Genomic DNA, 19,726 nt, shown 5'->3' with positions numbered 1-19,726 from the left:
GGTTGAATTCTTTGATTGACCAATTTTCCTAGCTGATGCCATGAGTGTGCAATCGGATTCATGTCTGGTGAACAAGCGGGTCATGGATCCAAGAGCTGAACATTGTGGTCATCCAGAAATCTTGGACAATGTTCGCTCGATGGGACCTGCATTGTCATCCATGAGAAGAAACTGTTCGGATCAGCTAGGAAAATCAGTCAATCAAATAATTCAACCAGGAGACACTCTTCAAGATGTCCGGCGTTATCTCCAAGAAGAATGGGACATCATCCCAGAGCAAATTTGCCGACTTGTGACAGGCATGTGACTTTGATGTGCTGCACTCATTCAGAGCCAGGGTGGACAAACAAAATATTGAATTTTCTTTTGCTTGTTCCAAGATACTGAAATTTGACATTTGTTTCATCGATAAACTTTGATTTAAAATTCTAGTGGAATAGTGATGCATCCAAGGTGGATAACTTTCCCTTCTCTTTTAGAGTGTTATTAAGTTTGCTTTTATCGTTTGATGGATATTTATGCCACATAAACTTTCACAACTGAAAGAATGACTGATCGTTTTCTTGCAATTTTCTTTTACTGACATTGCTATTGTTTAATGCCTGTAACCAGCCATGCATTGACTGATCCATTTCTTGCAATTTTCTTTTACTGACATTGCTTTTGTTTAAAGCATTTAATCACCCATTAATGACTGGTCACATGAAAATTTAACGTCATACTGGAAGAGGAATATTGTCTGGTCATGTTGACATACAATAATTTGCCTTCAATCAAATATCTATATGGAATATTTTAACTTTTTTAAGTGCCCAAGAACTTTTTTTGCTGAGTGTATAATATAATACATGCAGGTTTGCTATCTATACAAACATGTTGTAAGATACTGAGCCTTGAGAGTATTTTTTTATACAGTAAAAATCTGACATTTGTCTATTCTGAAAAATTGTATAATGTACTAATTTTGCATACAAACACCCTTTTTTATGTACTACTCACTTTTTTATGTACTAATGAAGTTACAAAAATATGACGTCTAAACTCAAGAGGACAATGTGGAATTTATATATGTATTCTAAGAAAGTTGAGCAGCTTTAAATCATGCTTGTAGTGAAAATATAATATCTTTCAGCACCTGTCCACTTAAAATGTCTGCTTACATAAAACAATGAGAGATTTGAGAACCCAACAGTGAAAACTTGCATGGCATGGACTTTTGTTAAGGTACCTTCTTGGCTAAAGATTAACAAATCCCTTCTAGGGTTTTTAGCAAGAGGTGAAGATTAATCGAGGGGGCATTTAAAAAAAAATTGTTATTTTCAGGGAATGTGTTGCTGTGAGCCAATGAGATGCAAGGATTTCAGTAGCTTGCAACACATAGCAAGTAAAAGTCACTGACTACTTGTTTCATGAAATGCGACTCTGGACTAAAAGACAGCAGCAAACCCACCTGTTCTATCTTCTCATTCAGAAGGCTCTCGCAGCTGTTGGCCCGACTGAGGAGATGTTGCACAAAATACTTGCAGGATTCGGTCTTGCCGGCCCCGCTCTCCCCGCTGATGATGCAACACTGAGACCGGCGTTCCCTGAGCATAGATTGGAAGGCCCGGTCTGCGACGGCAAACATGTGAGGGGTTCTCTTAGAGCGCTCTAGGAGGTTGGAGTATTGGTTGGATGAATTCCTGGAGTATATTGGTAACTCCTTGAAGGGATTGACTGCTACTAGGATGTCACCGACGTAAGTCTACAAGGAACAAAGATTATAAGAATTACAGGAATGGATATGTAATAGCATTTTATGTGATATATGGTATATCATCTAGTGGCAGTGCGAAAATTGTTACCAATAAACACCACATACATCTATTGGGAGATTATATATTCAATAAAACAAAGAGGGTTTTACCAATAAAAAGAGAGATAGACTTTTTTTCGTCACCCAAACATTTCACAATTCAATAAAGTAAAATAATCAAATCCAGTCTTCTCATTTTTTTACTTGAATTCACAAACTAATCCAGCCATTCATGGAATCGCACCAATATATGTATCTTCCCTTGTGTAAAAAAAAGTTGTTACAGCCAGGCAAACACACTAAATACTACATGGGTATGGTTAAAGTATTTACTATTCTGATGAAATGAATATCAGATAATCCATTTTAGCATGACCTGGAAGGCAATAAACTAGTACTCACATAGATGATATCTCTACTGTATCTGAGCATTAATTCTTGAAGTATAACATTCTCGGTCATCTCTGGTAACATGGCAAGATCATCACTCTTAGTGGGTGAAGGCAGGTATACCTAAATCAAGAACAGAACACATACAATTCAACCCATTGACTGTTAAGTGCTCTTAGTTTCATAAACCTTTTGAACACAAAGAGTGGTTCATTAACATCCATCATCTTACAACTTTACTTGATTTTGATTGGCTAAGAAAAAAAGTTTATAGTATGATCTACAAATTGAAGTATAACTTTATGAAAATAAACATAATGTACGCATAACAGTTGGCCCCATCACATAAAAGTTACTTTTCACACTAACTTTGCCATCCACTACCATGGTAACAATGCTCATCAGCCAATCAAAATCAAGGATTCCATGAAAGCTGCCATTGGATGGTGTAATAGCAGCTTTTATGTAACAGGGCCCTGATCAGGTATCCTAAAGATAAAGAGCAGGGATTTGTTACTTTTTATTCAATTGCTTTTGTGTTAAATAGGCCAATTGAAGGTCTTGATTCATATGTATTGCTAATTGATGTCAGTTTGCAACTAGCAGCATTTTTAGAGTGAACACTCCTTTTGAAAGTGGAAAAATGCATGAGCAGAATATCTAGAATTAAAATGCAAATATTTGTGAGGCTATAGTACAAAATGAATAGTCAATGAAAGTGATATGAGTTCAACATGGTAAATGTTTGATTAATCTATATTTAATGGTGCTGCTTATTTCTGTATTTTAGTTCTTGATATGGTTTCTCTTTATAACAAATTACTTGGCATATGGCCACAAAGGTATGGAATTATATGTGGTACAGTATTCATTTAATTACTGTATAGTTACATGTTTAGCATTTTTAGGGCAATGACAAAATATTTTCATTTCAAGAAATCTTTTCTCATCGAGGTAATATTCAATGGTAGCAGGCCATGACTCTATGTATTTTTAAGTCATTTCTATTTAAGCCAAACAGGTTTACCATTTGCAAAAATAAGAAAAATAGACATTAAAATAGTCCGTATTCAAAATGATTGAAACCCAAAATCTACAATCGAATTTGGAGACGAAAGTAAAAAGAATGTAATGCATGTTAGAGTTCATTATTTAGATTAATGTTGATAAGATAAACTTTCAGAAGCATGGAATACAGAGAGCTGACAGTAAATGTGCTTCTCCTCCTATTTCCAAGGGATTTCAATAAGAAATCTTTTTTTTCTCATTTGCACTTCTTAAAATGACCTACTGCAAAAGATGAAAGCATAGGAAAGTTGCACTACAAAGAAGCTTTAAAAAACTTCATTATTTGCAACATGTTGGAAAAACTAAAAATAATCAATCATTATTGTTTAGATCAAAGATGTCACTGACTAAAATCTCAACAACATTTATAAGTAGATATTCTTGCTTCACAAATGTTGAATTATTAAAAGAAAATTATCAATTATGCTTCTATTTCCTTTGTTATGAAAAAATCAGTCAATGTAAAATGACACATAAACATCTGATAATTTATACTCAATAAATGTATTACAACTGGATAATGGAAGCAAATTAAAATTAAAAAACTCTGAATATATTGAATGTAGTATATTTTCAGGAGTGAATTGAAATGTTGAAATATGTTATCCTCATACATTGGACACGATTTTTAGACTTGGGACGATGAGCAATGCACTATCTGTTGGGCAATTCCATAAAATGATAAACCTTTTTGTACATCCGACCCCATTTTTTTCAAGTTTTACTTCACTTCATAAACTGACCAAGTCATGGGCATTTGAGAGCATTACAGATTGTCAAAAGAACAAAAAAATCAGAGACAGAAAATTCCATGAACTGGGGTTGAACGAACATACATCTACATGTACATGTGTATTTTATGGAATTGCCCTGTTACAAAAAAAATGCAATATGAAATTCTCAAAATAGTCAAATTTGATTCATCATTAGCAATAGAGCAGCAAAAGCAGTCTTTATTGAAGAAAAATGTTACTCAATAATTTGCAAGATTCATAAAATTTAGTTGAATGGGCGATTCACTGAGTATGATCATGAAGAATACTAAATGTGGTAACAATGCTTCATGTTTTTAGCCGTTTGTTAACTGAGTTTTTGCTTTGAGGGTGGGTGAGCATAAAAAAAAGATAAAAGAAAACATTTACCTTTTCATTTGCCTATTTTCAAAATAACATAGAAAATATGATTCACAAAAAAAGGTTATGTTATTCATGAATAACTAGTCTCTCATATTTTCTACAAATTAGTAAAATTGAAATATGCAATAAATTATAGCAATTTCTTTCATTAGCTTTTACCTAAACCTTCCATCAGTTGTTGATACACAAGTTCTAATTTATTATGGAATAATTGTTCTTGTGGCACTGTTAATCATTTACAATCCATTACAAATAATAAACGAATGGATGTATTGAAGCTGCAACATGTATACAATTATTTGCAAATAAAAAATCTGCATCATTTGTGATATCATCATACATTGACAATGAATATTCCACGACCATCATTTACAATTCATTACAAACAATCAGTAAATGAAGAGTATCGAAGCTGCTTCATGCCTGCAAATTATCACAAGAATATCAATTGACAGCAGTTGTGAAATCATTATACATTGACAATGAATATTAACATACATAATTTCATTTTCCATTGATTAGTATCATTCAATCTCCAACAGATACAGTGCAGGCCTGCCAACATTTGAAAATGAAAAAAAGGAAGCCCATAAATTGAGTGGAACATTTCTGCTCAACGTTTTTTTTCTTAATCAAGACAAGTTTAGCATTCTTATATTTAAACATTGAGAAATTACAAGTGTTGAGAAACTATATTAGTCTTCCACCCATACAAACAACCCATACCCCGACACACAAACACATATATGGGCTGATATATTTTTTATCCTAAATGAATGGAAAAATGGTGCGATTCTCTTTTTGGTTCATAAAAAAATCTTCATAAGGTAACTCATAGAAGAAAGGAGTGCAGTAGTTGGTAGGCCTGACAATGTATTCAAACTTCAATTTTTCATTTTTCAATCTCACTCAATTTCGTTATTTCTTACCGAATCATCCTCCTTGACTACTTTCAGACCAATGCCCTGAAAATTTTCTTCCTCCTCCACTGCTTTGGCTGTGGGGGAGCTATCGCCTTCATCTTGTATCCTCGTCTCAGCTTCAAAGAGCTGGTCTGTCTTTGAGAGAGGTGTAGCTCTTGACCGCCTGAAAGTATAGAAAAAATGTTTGATAAGTGACAATAGTAACGCATAGTGCATATATTTCATAGTTTGAAGGTTGTATTATACAAACCAATGAATATTTTACCAGAATATATTGCTGATCAATTTTAACAATAATTTTGAAGCTTATGATTGCCTTCTTCAAACTGAATAGAAATCTCAAAATTAATTTTTGACAAGAAATAACATATATTCTTACAATGTTTTGCTATTGACCCGTTCTAATTCCACCTCATCCTCGTCATCAGGGTCGGGTAGGGGAGACGGCGGACACACAGGGTTATAATCCCGATCAGCAGCTTTCAATAACTCCTCAATCAATTCAGAAGATGCTAAGTCTGTAAGAAAAATCATAAATTATGATGATCACAGCTATACTGATTGAAGCCCAGTTACCATAAGAGCACATCAGCATTTCATAAGGGATTATTCCTACCCGGTAGTGGTACGCATTTAATATAAGTAATAACTGGGTTGAGTTCTTCCTTGATTGAAACAACATATTTAGAACCCAAAATGCAATCTCTTTTGTACAATATTCTACTATTCCAAAATAGAAAAAAACAACCATTTCATAGTTGGTCTCTTTCTATTTGAAATCATTAATTAGAAACACTATCAATTATTGAATATTTTTTCATCTTTTGTAAGAATGAACAGAGTTGTTTACAATCTTCTGTAAGTACTATGCTTCAAGAATGAGTAAATTACACAGAAATCATCTTTCTTCTCTTTTGTCCATAGATGGCAGTATACTCATTATAAATTGAGTTAGATTAATGAACTTTTTTTCCAAATGTTAATGAATATATATATACATCCTAGTGCAGTTAGAAAAATTGTCTCTAGTATTTCCACATATGTTGACAGAGTATAAATCAAATTCCTATGCACATATTTTGAGAGCAAACCAGTATCACTTTATCATTTAAGCTTTTTTTGCTTCTAAATTGGACCCAAAAAAAACTAAAAAAGGATTTCACAGATCTAGATTCAAGAAACTGGTAGATCTAGGTGGGAGTGGGCAGAAGTCTGCCCCCCTTCCTCCACCCCTTGAAAATCTGCCAATAAATCTAAAACAAAACAGACAAAAATGAACCCCTATCTGCCTGCCCCCTCCTCCTATCCACGATGACAATCTTGAAGTTAACACCCCCCCCTCATATTTTCCTTGTTTAAAAGATATTTCAAAAAGCCCCAATGACATAATCTTCTTCCAAAGGGAACCATAATTATTCTCTCCTAAAAACAGTTTTCTGGACCCACCCATGTGCTTCTGCATTAATGAAATCCCGGATCTGCCACAATGTAATACACATATGAAGGTCACATTTAAATGGATTCCTAAACAAATTAGTAGACAAAATTGACTTGTCCTTTGAGAAACCTCCCATGATAAATCTAAGAAAAAAATTCTTGTAAATCAGAAAACAAGCATACAATGAAGAGATATTTGGCCTTCCTACAATTTTATTCAAATAATGAAATACTTCAAATATTAAGGTTACAACCTAATGAGTCATATAATGAGTTGATTATGAACAAAACTGATTACGTTTAAAGATAAATGCCAGTTGTGGTAACGATTTCAAAATGAGTTCGAACAGAAACCAATGAAATGACTACCAAAGATGTCTGTTTATAAAAATAAAAAATATGTGCCAAAGGATACTGGAAGAAATTGTGTAATTGCTGAGAAATTAGCAAATAAATGTAAGCACGGGATTTGGGTCAAGCGTCGGGCCGACATTCAAAGCAATAATTATACACTGTCCCACGTGCACTTATCTGTGCTGGTGATCTTCAGTGTGAATATTTTTCAGTGTAGATTTCAAGAATTCACTAAGTTAAGTTTATGTAACTGTACCAGATCTAGAACATCAATTATATAATGACAATTAAGCCTGGATTTACAGGCTTTCTTGTGAAATCAGTGTTTACTGCAACTACTTTCGATTTATCTTTAATGTGAAATTGGATGCACAAATATTGCATAAACTAATCAAATAATGACACAGGAGACTGTTTTTCTGAAAACAGCGAGATATTTTTAAAAACCTTGATTAAAAATAACCACATGGGAATCTGGGATACTAAATTTTAATGAAATAAACATAGTTTCAGCATGAAAATGTCACACTTATCAAATCATAATTTTGGCAAGTTATCAAATGGAAAAAAGTACTGGCTGTTTGACAGATTAAAAACCAAGAACAAGAAAATCTGAGAATGGGTAGGTCTATTCTTATATGAATATTTATATGAAGGAATCAAGGGGAAAGGGGCTAGCCTTTCAACGTTTTTAGACCAGATAGTCTTCAAGAAGACCTTAAATTAAACATCTTTCTAACAAAGTGAAACATAGATTTACCTGCTGCCTTTTGTTCTAAGACGTTCTTTACACGTGGGTTCGCATTCCGCTTGACCAACAGCTTGACCATCTTGGTCTGGCCGTACTTGGCTGCGACGTGGAGAGGTGTTATTCCTTCGTCATCGATGACGTCGATGTTTGCTCCTCTGTCGAGAAGCAGCTTAGCAACATCTCTGTAGTTGTTTGCAGCAGCAATGTGAAGCTAAGAAAAGAGAAGTATGAATAACAATTACAGGAGTGCAATTCTATACAATATTGTACATCTGACCCCTACATGTGGGACCTTCATGAAAATTTCTTGTTCTTTTGACAGTCTGTAATGTTCTCAAAGTACCATGACTTGGTCAGCTTATGAAGTGAAGTAAGACTTGAAAAAAAATGGGGGTCAGACATACAAAAAGAATGATTATTTTATGGAACTGTTCAGGAAATCAGGTGAATTTACACTATGTTCAAGGTTCAGTTCAAAGTCAATTTCAAGTTCAGTTTGAATTCAAGTTTCAAGTGGGAGGAAAGAAATGAGTGGAGCTTTTCAAGAGAACAGAAGTATCAGTATCAATGGCCTGCAAATAATAGTTGCAAATTGTTATGAGTAACATAATCAAGATAGATCACATCTCATTCAGGTTCAAGTACAACATCAAGTTCAAGTTGGAGTTCAAAATCAAGTTCAAGTGCAAGAGGGAATATATGAGTAATATGTAAACATTTGTTTGATGGGAGTAGGCATGGTACCCTTTAAATAAACACATATGGAGGTGATGAACTGACATTAAATTACTGTACCAAAGCAAAACATCACATTGGTTTACATCCTGTTTCAATCAGTTTATTGGTCTAATGGATAGAAACTTGTAGTGCAATATGCAAATACTAAACAAAATAATTATGATGACTCTTGATAATACCATAAATTAACCAAATTTATTGGATACTGGATGATATTTAGTAGATTGATAATGTCATTAATTGATAATTTATGCATGCATTCCAACACAACAGGTATAACTCACTTATAACCTTACACTTGACTTGATCGCATTTCTAATTACTTTGATTGAATACAATGTGCAATTTATCTCTCATTTTGATTCCTAATAAGCATGCAGAATAAAACGAACTTACTGAGTGCATTGGAAACAAGTTTTGCAAACGTAGATCTAAAGAATTATTTTTCACATTCAGTGTGAGGATAATATCCTCATGTTCCATAATCGTATCCATTGTACTCGCGAATTCTTCAAAAACTCTTCAAATTATTTATCTCAAACTTATCGACAAAACGAAAGGAATGATCACAAACAAGCCATTTCAAGAGTATTGGGTAACTAAAAACATGATGACGTCAGAATGTAACAAATCTCATTGTTTGTAGTTTAGTTTCTTGTTGTAGAATCCACATTCAGATCATTTCAGAACATTCAAGCATTGGGAAACTTCTGTCATCCAGGTAAACACCAATAAAACAGATATAACAAAGAAAACTTGCTGAAAATCGTTACTTATTCCGTGAGACAGAAAGTTTTATTTAAAGCAGTCGAAAGGGATAACCACTCTGCAGAACAAAGGATACAGAAACAAACAGATGATCCTATACAGATGTTTTTCATTCTATGATTGACAAACAAACAGACATGTAACATCATGTCTAAAGTATGACACTGCCGCATCAAATAATTAAGTATCTCCTTAAAGTGTGTCAGAATTCAAATAGAAAAACTGGTTAAAAACATATTGTACTTCAGTTCTAGGAACAAGTATTCCTCCTCAATTTGCAAAACACATCAACTGCCATATTAGACACAGTCTGGTATATATCCACGGCTAGTTGATTTACATTTCAGGAGCTTTCAAAGAATCAGCACTCGATGAAAAAATTTTTAAGAAATATATTTAATATGTTTCAATCTGATTTAGCCTCTTTCGCCAGAATAAATGAACTCAATGAAACAACTGCAGGAAGAATTCTACTGAAGAACCAACCAAAGCCAGGACCAATAATGAATGGCTGAACAAGTAAAAGAAGTGGTAGTTCTGGAAGAAATTTATGACTTCTAAAACTGCTGATAGGAAGCAATTACTGCAATCAAACGATTAGATATCACTGGCCACCTCAGAAGAAAAGAAACAAAAATTATGGCAACATTTTCGAGAAGGAGAACGTGAAGTGATCAATAAAATATCACCATTACTGTCACTCCTACATTTAATCTGGGTGATTGCTTAATCCCATTCTAATCCCTTATGGGAGAGGAAACCTAGAGCAAGAAATCTGCCAGAGCTTGAAGTCGTGATGAAGCATTCAGATGACACGCACATTTTTTAAGAAACTCTACGAAGGGGAGATTTGTCCTTGGCTTATTAATGATGATGGGAATACTCCTAAAAAATGTGAATTTCCCTTGAAAATCTGTTAGGTTTTGGATATCCTGTATAGTGGTGCAACCTGCATGAAGCTGGGAGGGGATATTTCCATTGGAGATATCGTGCTAATCTGAACATGGCTTTGGATGAGTAGTGTGTGATGATTTTTAACTCAAGAGAAAAAATGTTCAGAATTTTATGATAAATTTTATTGATTTCTTGTTCAGTACATTTGAATGAATGAATGGATGGATGGATGGATGGATGGAAGAATGAATGAATGAATGAATGAAATATATGCATGTACATTACATCTATACAGCCCTGACAAAAAAAATGAGACTCCTAGAACTTTGGTACAGAAGAAAGAAAGGATGATTCATGGCTTATACAGCACAAGTACAAAATATAGTAACCTGCCACACTATTCCTTCAGCAAGAAATTTACCCACATTGTGTGGCACTCAACCCAGGTGAGGTGAATGGGTACCTAGTAGGAATTTATTCTATGAAACGCATCGCTAATGCCAAGGTAATTATATGATGCATTACTGTAGAACGCTTTGATACTTCTGAAAAAGTAGGTATTAAGCTCTATATAAGCAAGTAAAATTATTATCATTTAATTATTAATTGTATTATCACGAATGGCTTGCCATAGTTTCATATGTAATTTGGGTCTCAGCAATGACCAATAAATGCTTCAACATCACAATCATTCAATATTTCCTTTGTTGTTCATTACTGGTGGCAGCGGTGGGATTGAAACCTATAACACTGAAATGACCGGTAGATATTAATGATGCTAGATTATACAATGACGCATCACTTCCCCCCTCGACACTCACCTCCATTGACAAGGCATTGATCTAAATTTGCCACACTTGACCAAGGTGATGTAAATGGGTTCCAAAGAATGATTTTATTCCATGAAATGCTAAAAAGCCCTTGTGGGTAGCTTATGCTAAAACAGGTTAATCATATGCAACACTTAAATTGTATTCAGTATTATATAAATATTGCAAATTATAATTTTCATCATTCTCAAGTGGTAAAAAAAGTCTTTTACCACCCTGACCCTGCATATTGAAGTGTCCTTTGTGACATTTCACCCCCAAAATATGGTATTAACTAAGAACATGCAAGAAAATGATAATAATGACACTTTATATTGAAGAAAAATATACTCAACCAAGAGGATAACATCACAATTGAAGGTGTAAATGATAGTTCTGTGTAATCATAATGATAATACATTAACTCCTTTAATTGTGAACCAACAGATTTATGCTTGCTCTTTTTAGAGTCTACCAGTTTCTGGTATGCAATGGGTTAATGATAATAATTTTTTATCTACTTCTGGTTAATTAAACCAGATGAAATAAGTGATTTATTACATTATATTCCAATGTTCTCACTTTTAAACACTTTATGACTGAATTATAATCATTCTAGCGCCATGAGCGTCTACTGACGGTGTGCGCGCTCTACAAATATACACTATTATTATTATTATCATAAAGATAAGTGGTAAAAAATACAATTACATGCTGGCCGATGTATGCAAAATAAAAAAAGTATATAAAAAAATGTTTAACCATTAATGTCGATAAGTATTCTTACTACTTCATTTAGTTTACTTCATCTAGCCTATCTATTCTACCATATTCTGAAACTGGATGTATCATTGTGCAAACAAATCATAGCAAATTACAACAATGTAGTGATAAAACCCCACGAGAATTACTTATCAATTCTAATCAAAAGACAGGGCCTTTTCAGATCTGAGAATATGAGTATTTAATTCCTTCCTTTACGCTTTCTTACACGTTTGTTGAATGCATACTGACAGGAAGCGGAATTAAAGGTCGTATTGCGTTGCAGAAACTTGTTAGTCAAACATTGAGGTGCTTTGGAGGGCGTGAAAATAGAAAGTAGGGCTGTCAGGCGAGCTTTAAGTTGCTATGGTAACATTTCCTGCTTCCTAATGACCACAAATGAAGTAATAAGGTGTTAAGACTTAGTCTGCTGTGCTTGATGCACATTGCAGCGTTGTGAATGTTGTCGGGTGGAAAGGAGAAAACCAATATTGACTTGAAATATTGATTTCTTTAAAACATGAAGGACAATATCAATGAAAAAATCTTTTGTTACCATACAATGAGACAGCAAAAAATAGGAAAACAAACCATTATGACCATTTGTGAAAAATGTTGCAGAGATGAGTATGAAAAATGAACAGAAAACAAAGGAATATACACAATGGAAGAAACAGGTCTCTGCAGAGATAGATCTAGACATCATGAGAGAGATATCAATCAGTTAAAGGGAAAGTTTTGATGGATGGAGAGTGATGGGCAGATAGCTAAATTGCTATAAATGTAGATGGATGGATGGATGGACGGACGGACGGACGATGGATGGGTGGGTGGGTTGATGGATGGATGGATGGGTGGATGGATGGATGGATGGACGGACGGACGGACGGACGATGGATGGGTGGGTTGATGGATGGATGGATGGATAGATGGGTGGGTGGATGGATGGATGGATGGATGGATGGATGGATGGAAAGATAGATAGATAGATTTCTTTAAAACATGATGGATGGATGGATGGGTGGGTGGATGGATGGATGGATGGATGGATGGATGGATGGACAGATAGATAGATAGATAGATAGACAGGAGCAATAATTTTGAAAGTCTTGAAGCAACATTTTAACTTCCTAGTATCAAATTTGAACCAAGCTACTTGAACTAGATCTACGGCAGACATGTGATGATACTGTCATGTCAAAAAAAGCTCATGATCAGGAATAAAAATAAGAAATAATAATCCATACACATCACATCCTATGTAAAATCAAAACAGGGCGTGCTCTTGAACTTTCCAGAGCCCTGATTTTGTGGTCAAACTTCTGGAGACGAAATAAAAATACTCTACAGCCTTGGCAGTGATCAGGCACGGAGTTCAACGTCACAGCAATGAACTGGCAGTGAGAGTGATGTCATCATTAAAAAAACAAACACATGCTACGCATTACTTAACAGTCGAAACACAAAGAAATGACAGAACCTTTAACATATGAATGCAAAATCGGTATCTGCTTCTCGACTTGATTGTGATACATGCATTGAGGTACCCCTTCACATCGGAAGTAAGGTTTCATCGGCTGAACATGGAAGTGGTTTCTTGATGTGAACGGAACGCTGAGGAAGTGGAGAATAAAACATTTCCAGAAATTCCCAATCACACTATTTTGACTCGCCGATATCACATGCCCTCACATTGGCTTACAATTGGCCATGACTCCCACACAGCAGAGCCTCAAAATAGCCTTCCAAAATCTCCAAAACTAGGCATGGTATTTCCATCGGATCAGGTCGCGACTCCAAATGTATCATTTCAAGCCTCTGCATTCTGATACTTTTTTCTCAAAAAAGTTAATAGCTTTGTAATCAACAGGTGCATATAAAAACATAACAACAACATCCACACATCAATGAATATACAGATTATCGTTAAGAAAATATCTAACTTATCACAAATTGAGATTTTACTTGTATTCAAATCTTCATTTTAAATTTTTATTCAATAATGTTAGAAATAATATTTAGATTAACAGTCTGTACTTTTGGTTATTAGCATTAAACTCTTAATTTTTGGACAGATTGAATATTGATTAACTCTTTATTCATTACAGTGAAACGTCTACTTTCTTTACACATTCATACACATAAATAAAATGTATATATCCAATGACAAATTAGATATTGATAAACCTTTTATTTTCCTATCAAAAAATGTTTTAATGAGAGATTTGAGCAAATATTCAAAGACAAAATCATTCTATTTTGACTTCCTGGTCTATATTCTGAAGTCTAGATTAACTTTAGACCATGGACTAACTCTGCGCTAAAATCAATTAAGCTAAAAATATCAAAAGTTTGTTTACATTATTAGTCTGTTATGTCTGCTTTGTTCTTTCCTCATGCATTTCATGGTAAAGAAAAATATTTCACGTACTAGTACTATTTCCTGACTATTCTGAATGATCTAAGTGACAGATAAGCAGAAACATTGAAATTCTACAGTTATGGATTTATGTCACTATTGGCTGTCCATAGTTCAACTACAATTTTAGACCAGGGTTTGAATTAAACCACACTTCAGAATACCCTGTCTTGTCATACTTTCTCTCTTGTTGCAAATTTTATTCATTATTGTCATTTTTTAGGGGGGGGGGAGTTGTTTCAGAGTTCTTGATTACATGCAAAGCTAAAACAGATTAGATTTTTTCTCATAACATACAGTGTACTCAAAAATTTTCTGAAATGTCTTGACTGAAATACTCCTAGGCCCCTGCATAAAAAGCTTTACGATTGATCATGGTGCTGATATCTATGATTGATTGCACTGACAATTGTGTATGATTTAAATTAAAATCCAGCGTCATTATCAATCGCTATATTACAGGGTCCATATTCCAACGCCAGTTTTTATATCAGCATTATAATAAATGATAATACAGGATTTATACAGTGCACGTATCCACCTTGTTAGGTGCCCAAGGCACTCCTATACTACCCCGACTAAGCTAGTCTACTTATTCCGGTTTTCACAGCTTTTTGAGGAATTACTTCCTGCTGTGGTACCCATTCACCTCCCCTGGGTTGAGTGCAGCACAATGTGGGTAAATTTCTTGCTGAAGGAAAACACGCCATGGCTTGGAATCGAACCCCAAGTCCTTCAGATTGAAAGACGGGAGTCTTCTCTTCTCATTTCCCTTGATTGCATTGAAGGAAAGGGAACTCTTGCTCTCTCAACCAAGTTATAATGCATATGGGACTATTGTCATACCCAAATGATGTAGCCAGTGTACGCCGACGTAAGTGGGCTATGGCAAGCCATTTTCTTAATCTCATTTCTCGATATCACGAAATGCCTATTGTTAACGAGAAAAAATCATTTCTTCATATGAAGTATTTGAATTCTTGTTCCTTTGTGTCTTGATATCAAGAATGGAAGGCTATATAATATAATGGGATTAAAGACAAAATGGCTTGCCATATGTTCAGTACACTGGTTTTACACTGGATAAAACGTCAAGAAAGTCATTTCATATAGCTGTTCATACGTTTATGACTTTACGCAGGACTGGTGATCCTTTCCTATGCTAAATGATATATCCCTACATAGCTGGTAGCTGACTTTAATAGCTCTATTCCTAAGAACATGTTACAGTTGTCTGTTAAGTTGTGCATAACATTACAAACGGCTTTATGAAACACCGACCTGGTGGGTGTTTCATTAAGCTGTCCGTAAGTTAAGAGCGATTTTAAGAACGACTGGTGATCCTTTTGTTTTGAATGGCATTCATTTGAGATGTTTTAGCATGTACAGTTACATTGCAAAAACTATGGTGCTGATTTAACACCAGCCTGGAATCTATATATGTCCACACCAGAGAAGTGTTTAACAACACCAGTTTCGTTTTGATCTAACACCAGATAGGTGTTTATACAACACCAATTAGTATCAAAACAACATCGCTTTGATTCCAAACTAGTGTTATTTTAATACTTCTCTGGTGTGGACATATAAAGATTCCGGGCTGGTGTTAAATCAACACCGGAGTTTTTGCAGTGTAACAGTTATCTACCTTACAGTATCCTGGTATGACTTTGTATCATTAGAACCCTATAGAGACTTATTGAAATGAATTTCATACTCACAAGAGTTGTTCCTCGATTGTTGGCAGTATTCACGTTTCCACCCGTTGCGATGAAGTCTTTGACATCGGCCAGCATCCGCTTCGCTTCCTTCTTCTTGATGTTCTTGACAGCGACATCATCAAACCCTTGATGCAAAAAAAACAGAGAGAGATGATCATATTGAGGAGTTTCAAACTGCTTCAGCAATAGATTTTATTTCATTCAAACTCTCTGATAAGTGTTAAAATACTTACTGGTTCCTTTCAAAGTCTTTAATAACAAGAAGACCGGAGCGCTATACTCTCGAAACATATACGCCTTCCTTGATGACTCCATTTTCATTCATGGAATCAAATTTTCATCCTCTCACAAATGAGTATTAATTTTTCAAACTGCCTCTAATCCTAGAGATATTCTGATGAAAGATAATCCTGAATTTGTATCTTGACTTCAACATCTACATGAGGGCACATGAGACTGTTTTCGTAAATATAGGGCAAAAAAGGAGGTGCTGCAGTATCTATTGAAGAAAAGTGGTAGTAGTAATCCTTGATTGAAAAGTTGAATGGCCCTTGTTGAATCAGTCCAGGTTAAACTAAAGTTGTTTCCAAAAAGTGATTTCAACTCTTTAGTCAGATCCCTGTCTCTCTTGTAAAAGTTTTGTCTTATCACCTCAATGATGAGGTGCCACAATGTCTTCTCTTCCTGCACCATCCATTTCAGAGATTCCCCCACCGTTTTATTTTTAGCCCCCTTGAGCTGTTTTTTCCTTGGAGTATGGAACCGCTCTCCTCCCCCTCTCCCTGCCGCAGAACAGCTGATAGAGACATATCTTCTGAACACCGTCATAACAAGCAACCTACACCCTCAAAGTCTTAGTTTAGGGGCTTTAAATTAATTGAGATTTTCTTCCTCGACGCAAAGGGTTGCACGGTGCCTGTGTGATGAAATCATCACATGGTGTAATGAGGTAGAGGTACGGGAGGGGATAAGGGATTCGATTTGGAAGATTAGGGGTAAGGGGTGTTAATGATACGAGGGTGGGTGGGATATGGGAGGGGGGCAATTAGAGTGGGGGGCAATAAGAAAGAGTTGCAGAAAGTTAAAAGAGGGGTAGTTAATAAAGAGTTAGCAGCACAGGTAATAACAAGGGATTCAGAGAATAAGTTGATAGGTATATAAAACTACGTCAGAAAAGAAGGAAGGCAGTTAGATTAAGAAGGAGGGTAAATAAAAATACTAATAGAGTAGAGTGGAGTGACAAGAAGTAATATCAACTCTAATGTTTGTAGAGGGTACAATTAGTGAAAGATGCACCTGATAGCAGTGAGAAAGACAGAGGTGTTCAAGAATGGACGTTTTAAATAAGAATCTCAATCGATTATTCAAAAAATATTGGCTATATTACTACATCGCCTTCATTTTGTTCCATTCATAAATAAAGAGATGAAATTAGCATTTTTTGTAAATATCATATGCAGGTGTCAAATCTGATTCCACACGTCTCTTGAGAATTCAATATAATTTCTGAAATGTTGAAAAGGAGACAGGAGTTCCTAGGCAAAAATTACATTAATATCACAAAGGATGTAACTAATTCATGAAGTTAACATGTATACCCTCTACATATGTCAGGGGGAAAAAGATTAGAAATCCATTCCAAACAGAAATAACCCCTGCAATGTTTGCTTCCCAACCTTTCGCCATCATCATACAATAAGAAGAAACTACATCGTAGCTATTTGGCAAACTGATTAACCTATACTTCCGGTGATCCTTGATTGGATATCTTTGTTCTCATCAAACAGGAAATCATTCATCTCGGAGGACCAAATTGTCAAGGAAAATGACTGTCCTATGGCAAATTGTGTAATCCATCCATGGTATTGATAATCATTCATGGCTGAATTGATCCATCTGAAGCTGATCATTTACAGATCATTTGTTAAATCCCATCTATTTTGCTAAGAGGACAGTGAATTGCATGGACTAAGCAGATCATTCTGAGGTGTTGAATTATTGTTTTAGTGGCCCAAACATGGAGAAGTGTGTGAGCAGCGCTTTGCTACTGAAATAGGCACTGTATCAAATTAATATTGGATTGGAATAAAACAAACTCTGAATTATATATAAATATAAAACAATGTGTCAATGATTGTTTCACCCTTGAAAAGTTGAATATTTTCACATATAAGAATAATGAATTGGCTGTACACCCATGCTAGAATAACAATAAAAAAATCAAAGAAATATCAATATCAGCTTAATTGTAATTTAAAGATATCCCTGCACAGTACTTTACTACTGTCATCTGACTGCAAAAAGGATATTTTCACAACTGCTTGATAAAGCCAGCATCAATTTTTGGTAAATCTTAAGATTAAACATTCTTTATGTTTGAATTCAAATTGTGATAAAAAGATCAATGCAGTCATCATATATAGCTCTCTGATGGGATAAGTAACTGCAAGAGTTCAGAGCGTCTTTATCAAGAAATATTAACATTACAAGAGAGCGTGCTATAACCGATTGGTGGTCAATTAATTTTCATTAAGAATTAATTGCATTCTCAAGCTTTATTTACAGCTTTTGTAGTATTTTTCTTGCAAATCTAATTTCATAATATGTAAAAAGTGTTGATTGATTTTCATTCTATTATTTAGATGTTGTACCATTTACCATTTCAGTTTTATCATGAGAAATAAAATTGATCAGTAATCCATCCATTGATTAGTAATCCATCAACCAACAACATTTTCTACACTTTTTCAGTTGGAAGGTTAACATACAGCAGTATATAGATTACATGTACATTATCAATCGTCAAGATCTTCAAGGAGATTTGAAGCATTCATAACGAGCTTGAACATACTGTAAAATCAATCACTTTACTTTCCAAATATGACCAGTTTCCCCAGACAAAGGGTAGACAGATCTTCTTAATCCTTCTAGACATCCCATTGTCTTGAACAGCTTCAGTCCATGAATAGATTACAGGTATGTGCGATTGACGTTGCAAAAGACATTGGTAGGCATGTGTAACTTTGAAATAATAATGTACCTCCCTACACTGCCATATTTCCATAATAGGTGGATAAATAGCAGCTTTATTTTTGCCAACTTTACCTAAACAATTTTCTGGTTCTCCAACTAACTTTTTATCAATTTTCTTAATTTCTTTAGATGTTTTATCCCAAGAGGTAAAATAGGTAATATTACAAATTCTATACTAGTCAAAGAATATGTCTTACTTATTCTCATGATTTATCATCCTGAGAAGTAATGTTTACATTCAGAAGTGAAATAATGAAACATCACAGATAAATGTAAGTAGATATCCTTTTGATAATGCCAATTAATATTCAGATCTCTTACCATTGTCTTTCATATGTGTTTCAATGACCATCTTGGTTTCTGATCCAGCAGGTGCTTGATCTGATGGGATGTTACCATCAACGTCTATCAGGGTGGGATCGGCTCCATTCTATAGGGGGGGGTGAGGGAGGGGAACAAAAGGAACCACTGGTTATAAAATGTAGAGTAATGCTGATGTGTTTTAATAACAATCTTGGTTTCTGATCCAGCAGGTGCTTGATCTGATGGGATGTTACCATCGATGTCTATCAGGGTGGGATCGGCTCCATTCTATAGAGGGGGAGTAGGGAAAAAAAAGGAACCATCAGTTGTAACGTTTAGCAGAGGTGTAGAGTAGCAATCAAACACTGATAACAATAGGTGGTTTCAAACCGCCTCGATCACAAGAATCCCTGTTAAATTACGAG

The 19,726-nt window shown here is 34.8% G+C and overlaps 1 protein-coding gene across 7 annotated transcripts in view; it reads right to left on the bottom strand.

The window, feature by feature from the left end:
• The window catches only part of LOC121429499 (unconventional myosin-XVI-like), a 149,218-nt gene that overhangs the window by 89,399 nt on the left and 40,093 nt on the right, over window positions 1-19,726 (bottom strand). For 6 of the 7 annotated variants that reach the window (XM_041626551.1, XM_041626547.1, XM_041626553.1 and 3 more), the window contains 8 exons: window positions 19,320-19,428; window positions 15,966-16,090; window positions 7,864-8,065; window positions 5,692-5,830; window positions 5,319-5,475; window positions 4,396-4,407; window positions 2,198-2,308; window positions 1,451-1,744 (listed from right to left, as the gene is read on the bottom strand). In XM_041626551.1, coding sequence (XP_041482485.1) covers window positions 1,451-1,744; window positions 2,198-2,308; window positions 4,396-4,407; window positions 5,319-5,475; window positions 5,692-5,830; window positions 7,864-8,065; window positions 15,966-16,090; window positions 19,320-19,428 — 1,149 coding nt within the window. The remainder of the gene's footprint in view (window positions 1-1,450; window positions 1,745-2,197; window positions 2,309-4,395; window positions 4,408-5,318; window positions 5,476-5,691; window positions 5,831-7,863; window positions 8,066-15,965; window positions 16,091-19,319; window positions 19,429-19,726) is intronic. The other variant, XM_041626548.1, reaches the window with a different exon arrangement.

Source organism: Lytechinus variegatus, chromosome 16 (genome assembly GCF_018143015.1).
Source record: "Lytechinus variegatus isolate NC3 chromosome 16, Lvar_3.0, whole genome shotgun sequence".
In the NCBI taxonomy this organism is placed as follows: domain Eukaryota; kingdom Metazoa; phylum Echinodermata; class Echinoidea; order Temnopleuroida; family Toxopneustidae; genus Lytechinus; species Lytechinus variegatus.
The sequence above is the reverse complement of the archived record's forward strand: the minus strand, read 5'-3'. Positions and strand labels throughout refer to the sequence as shown.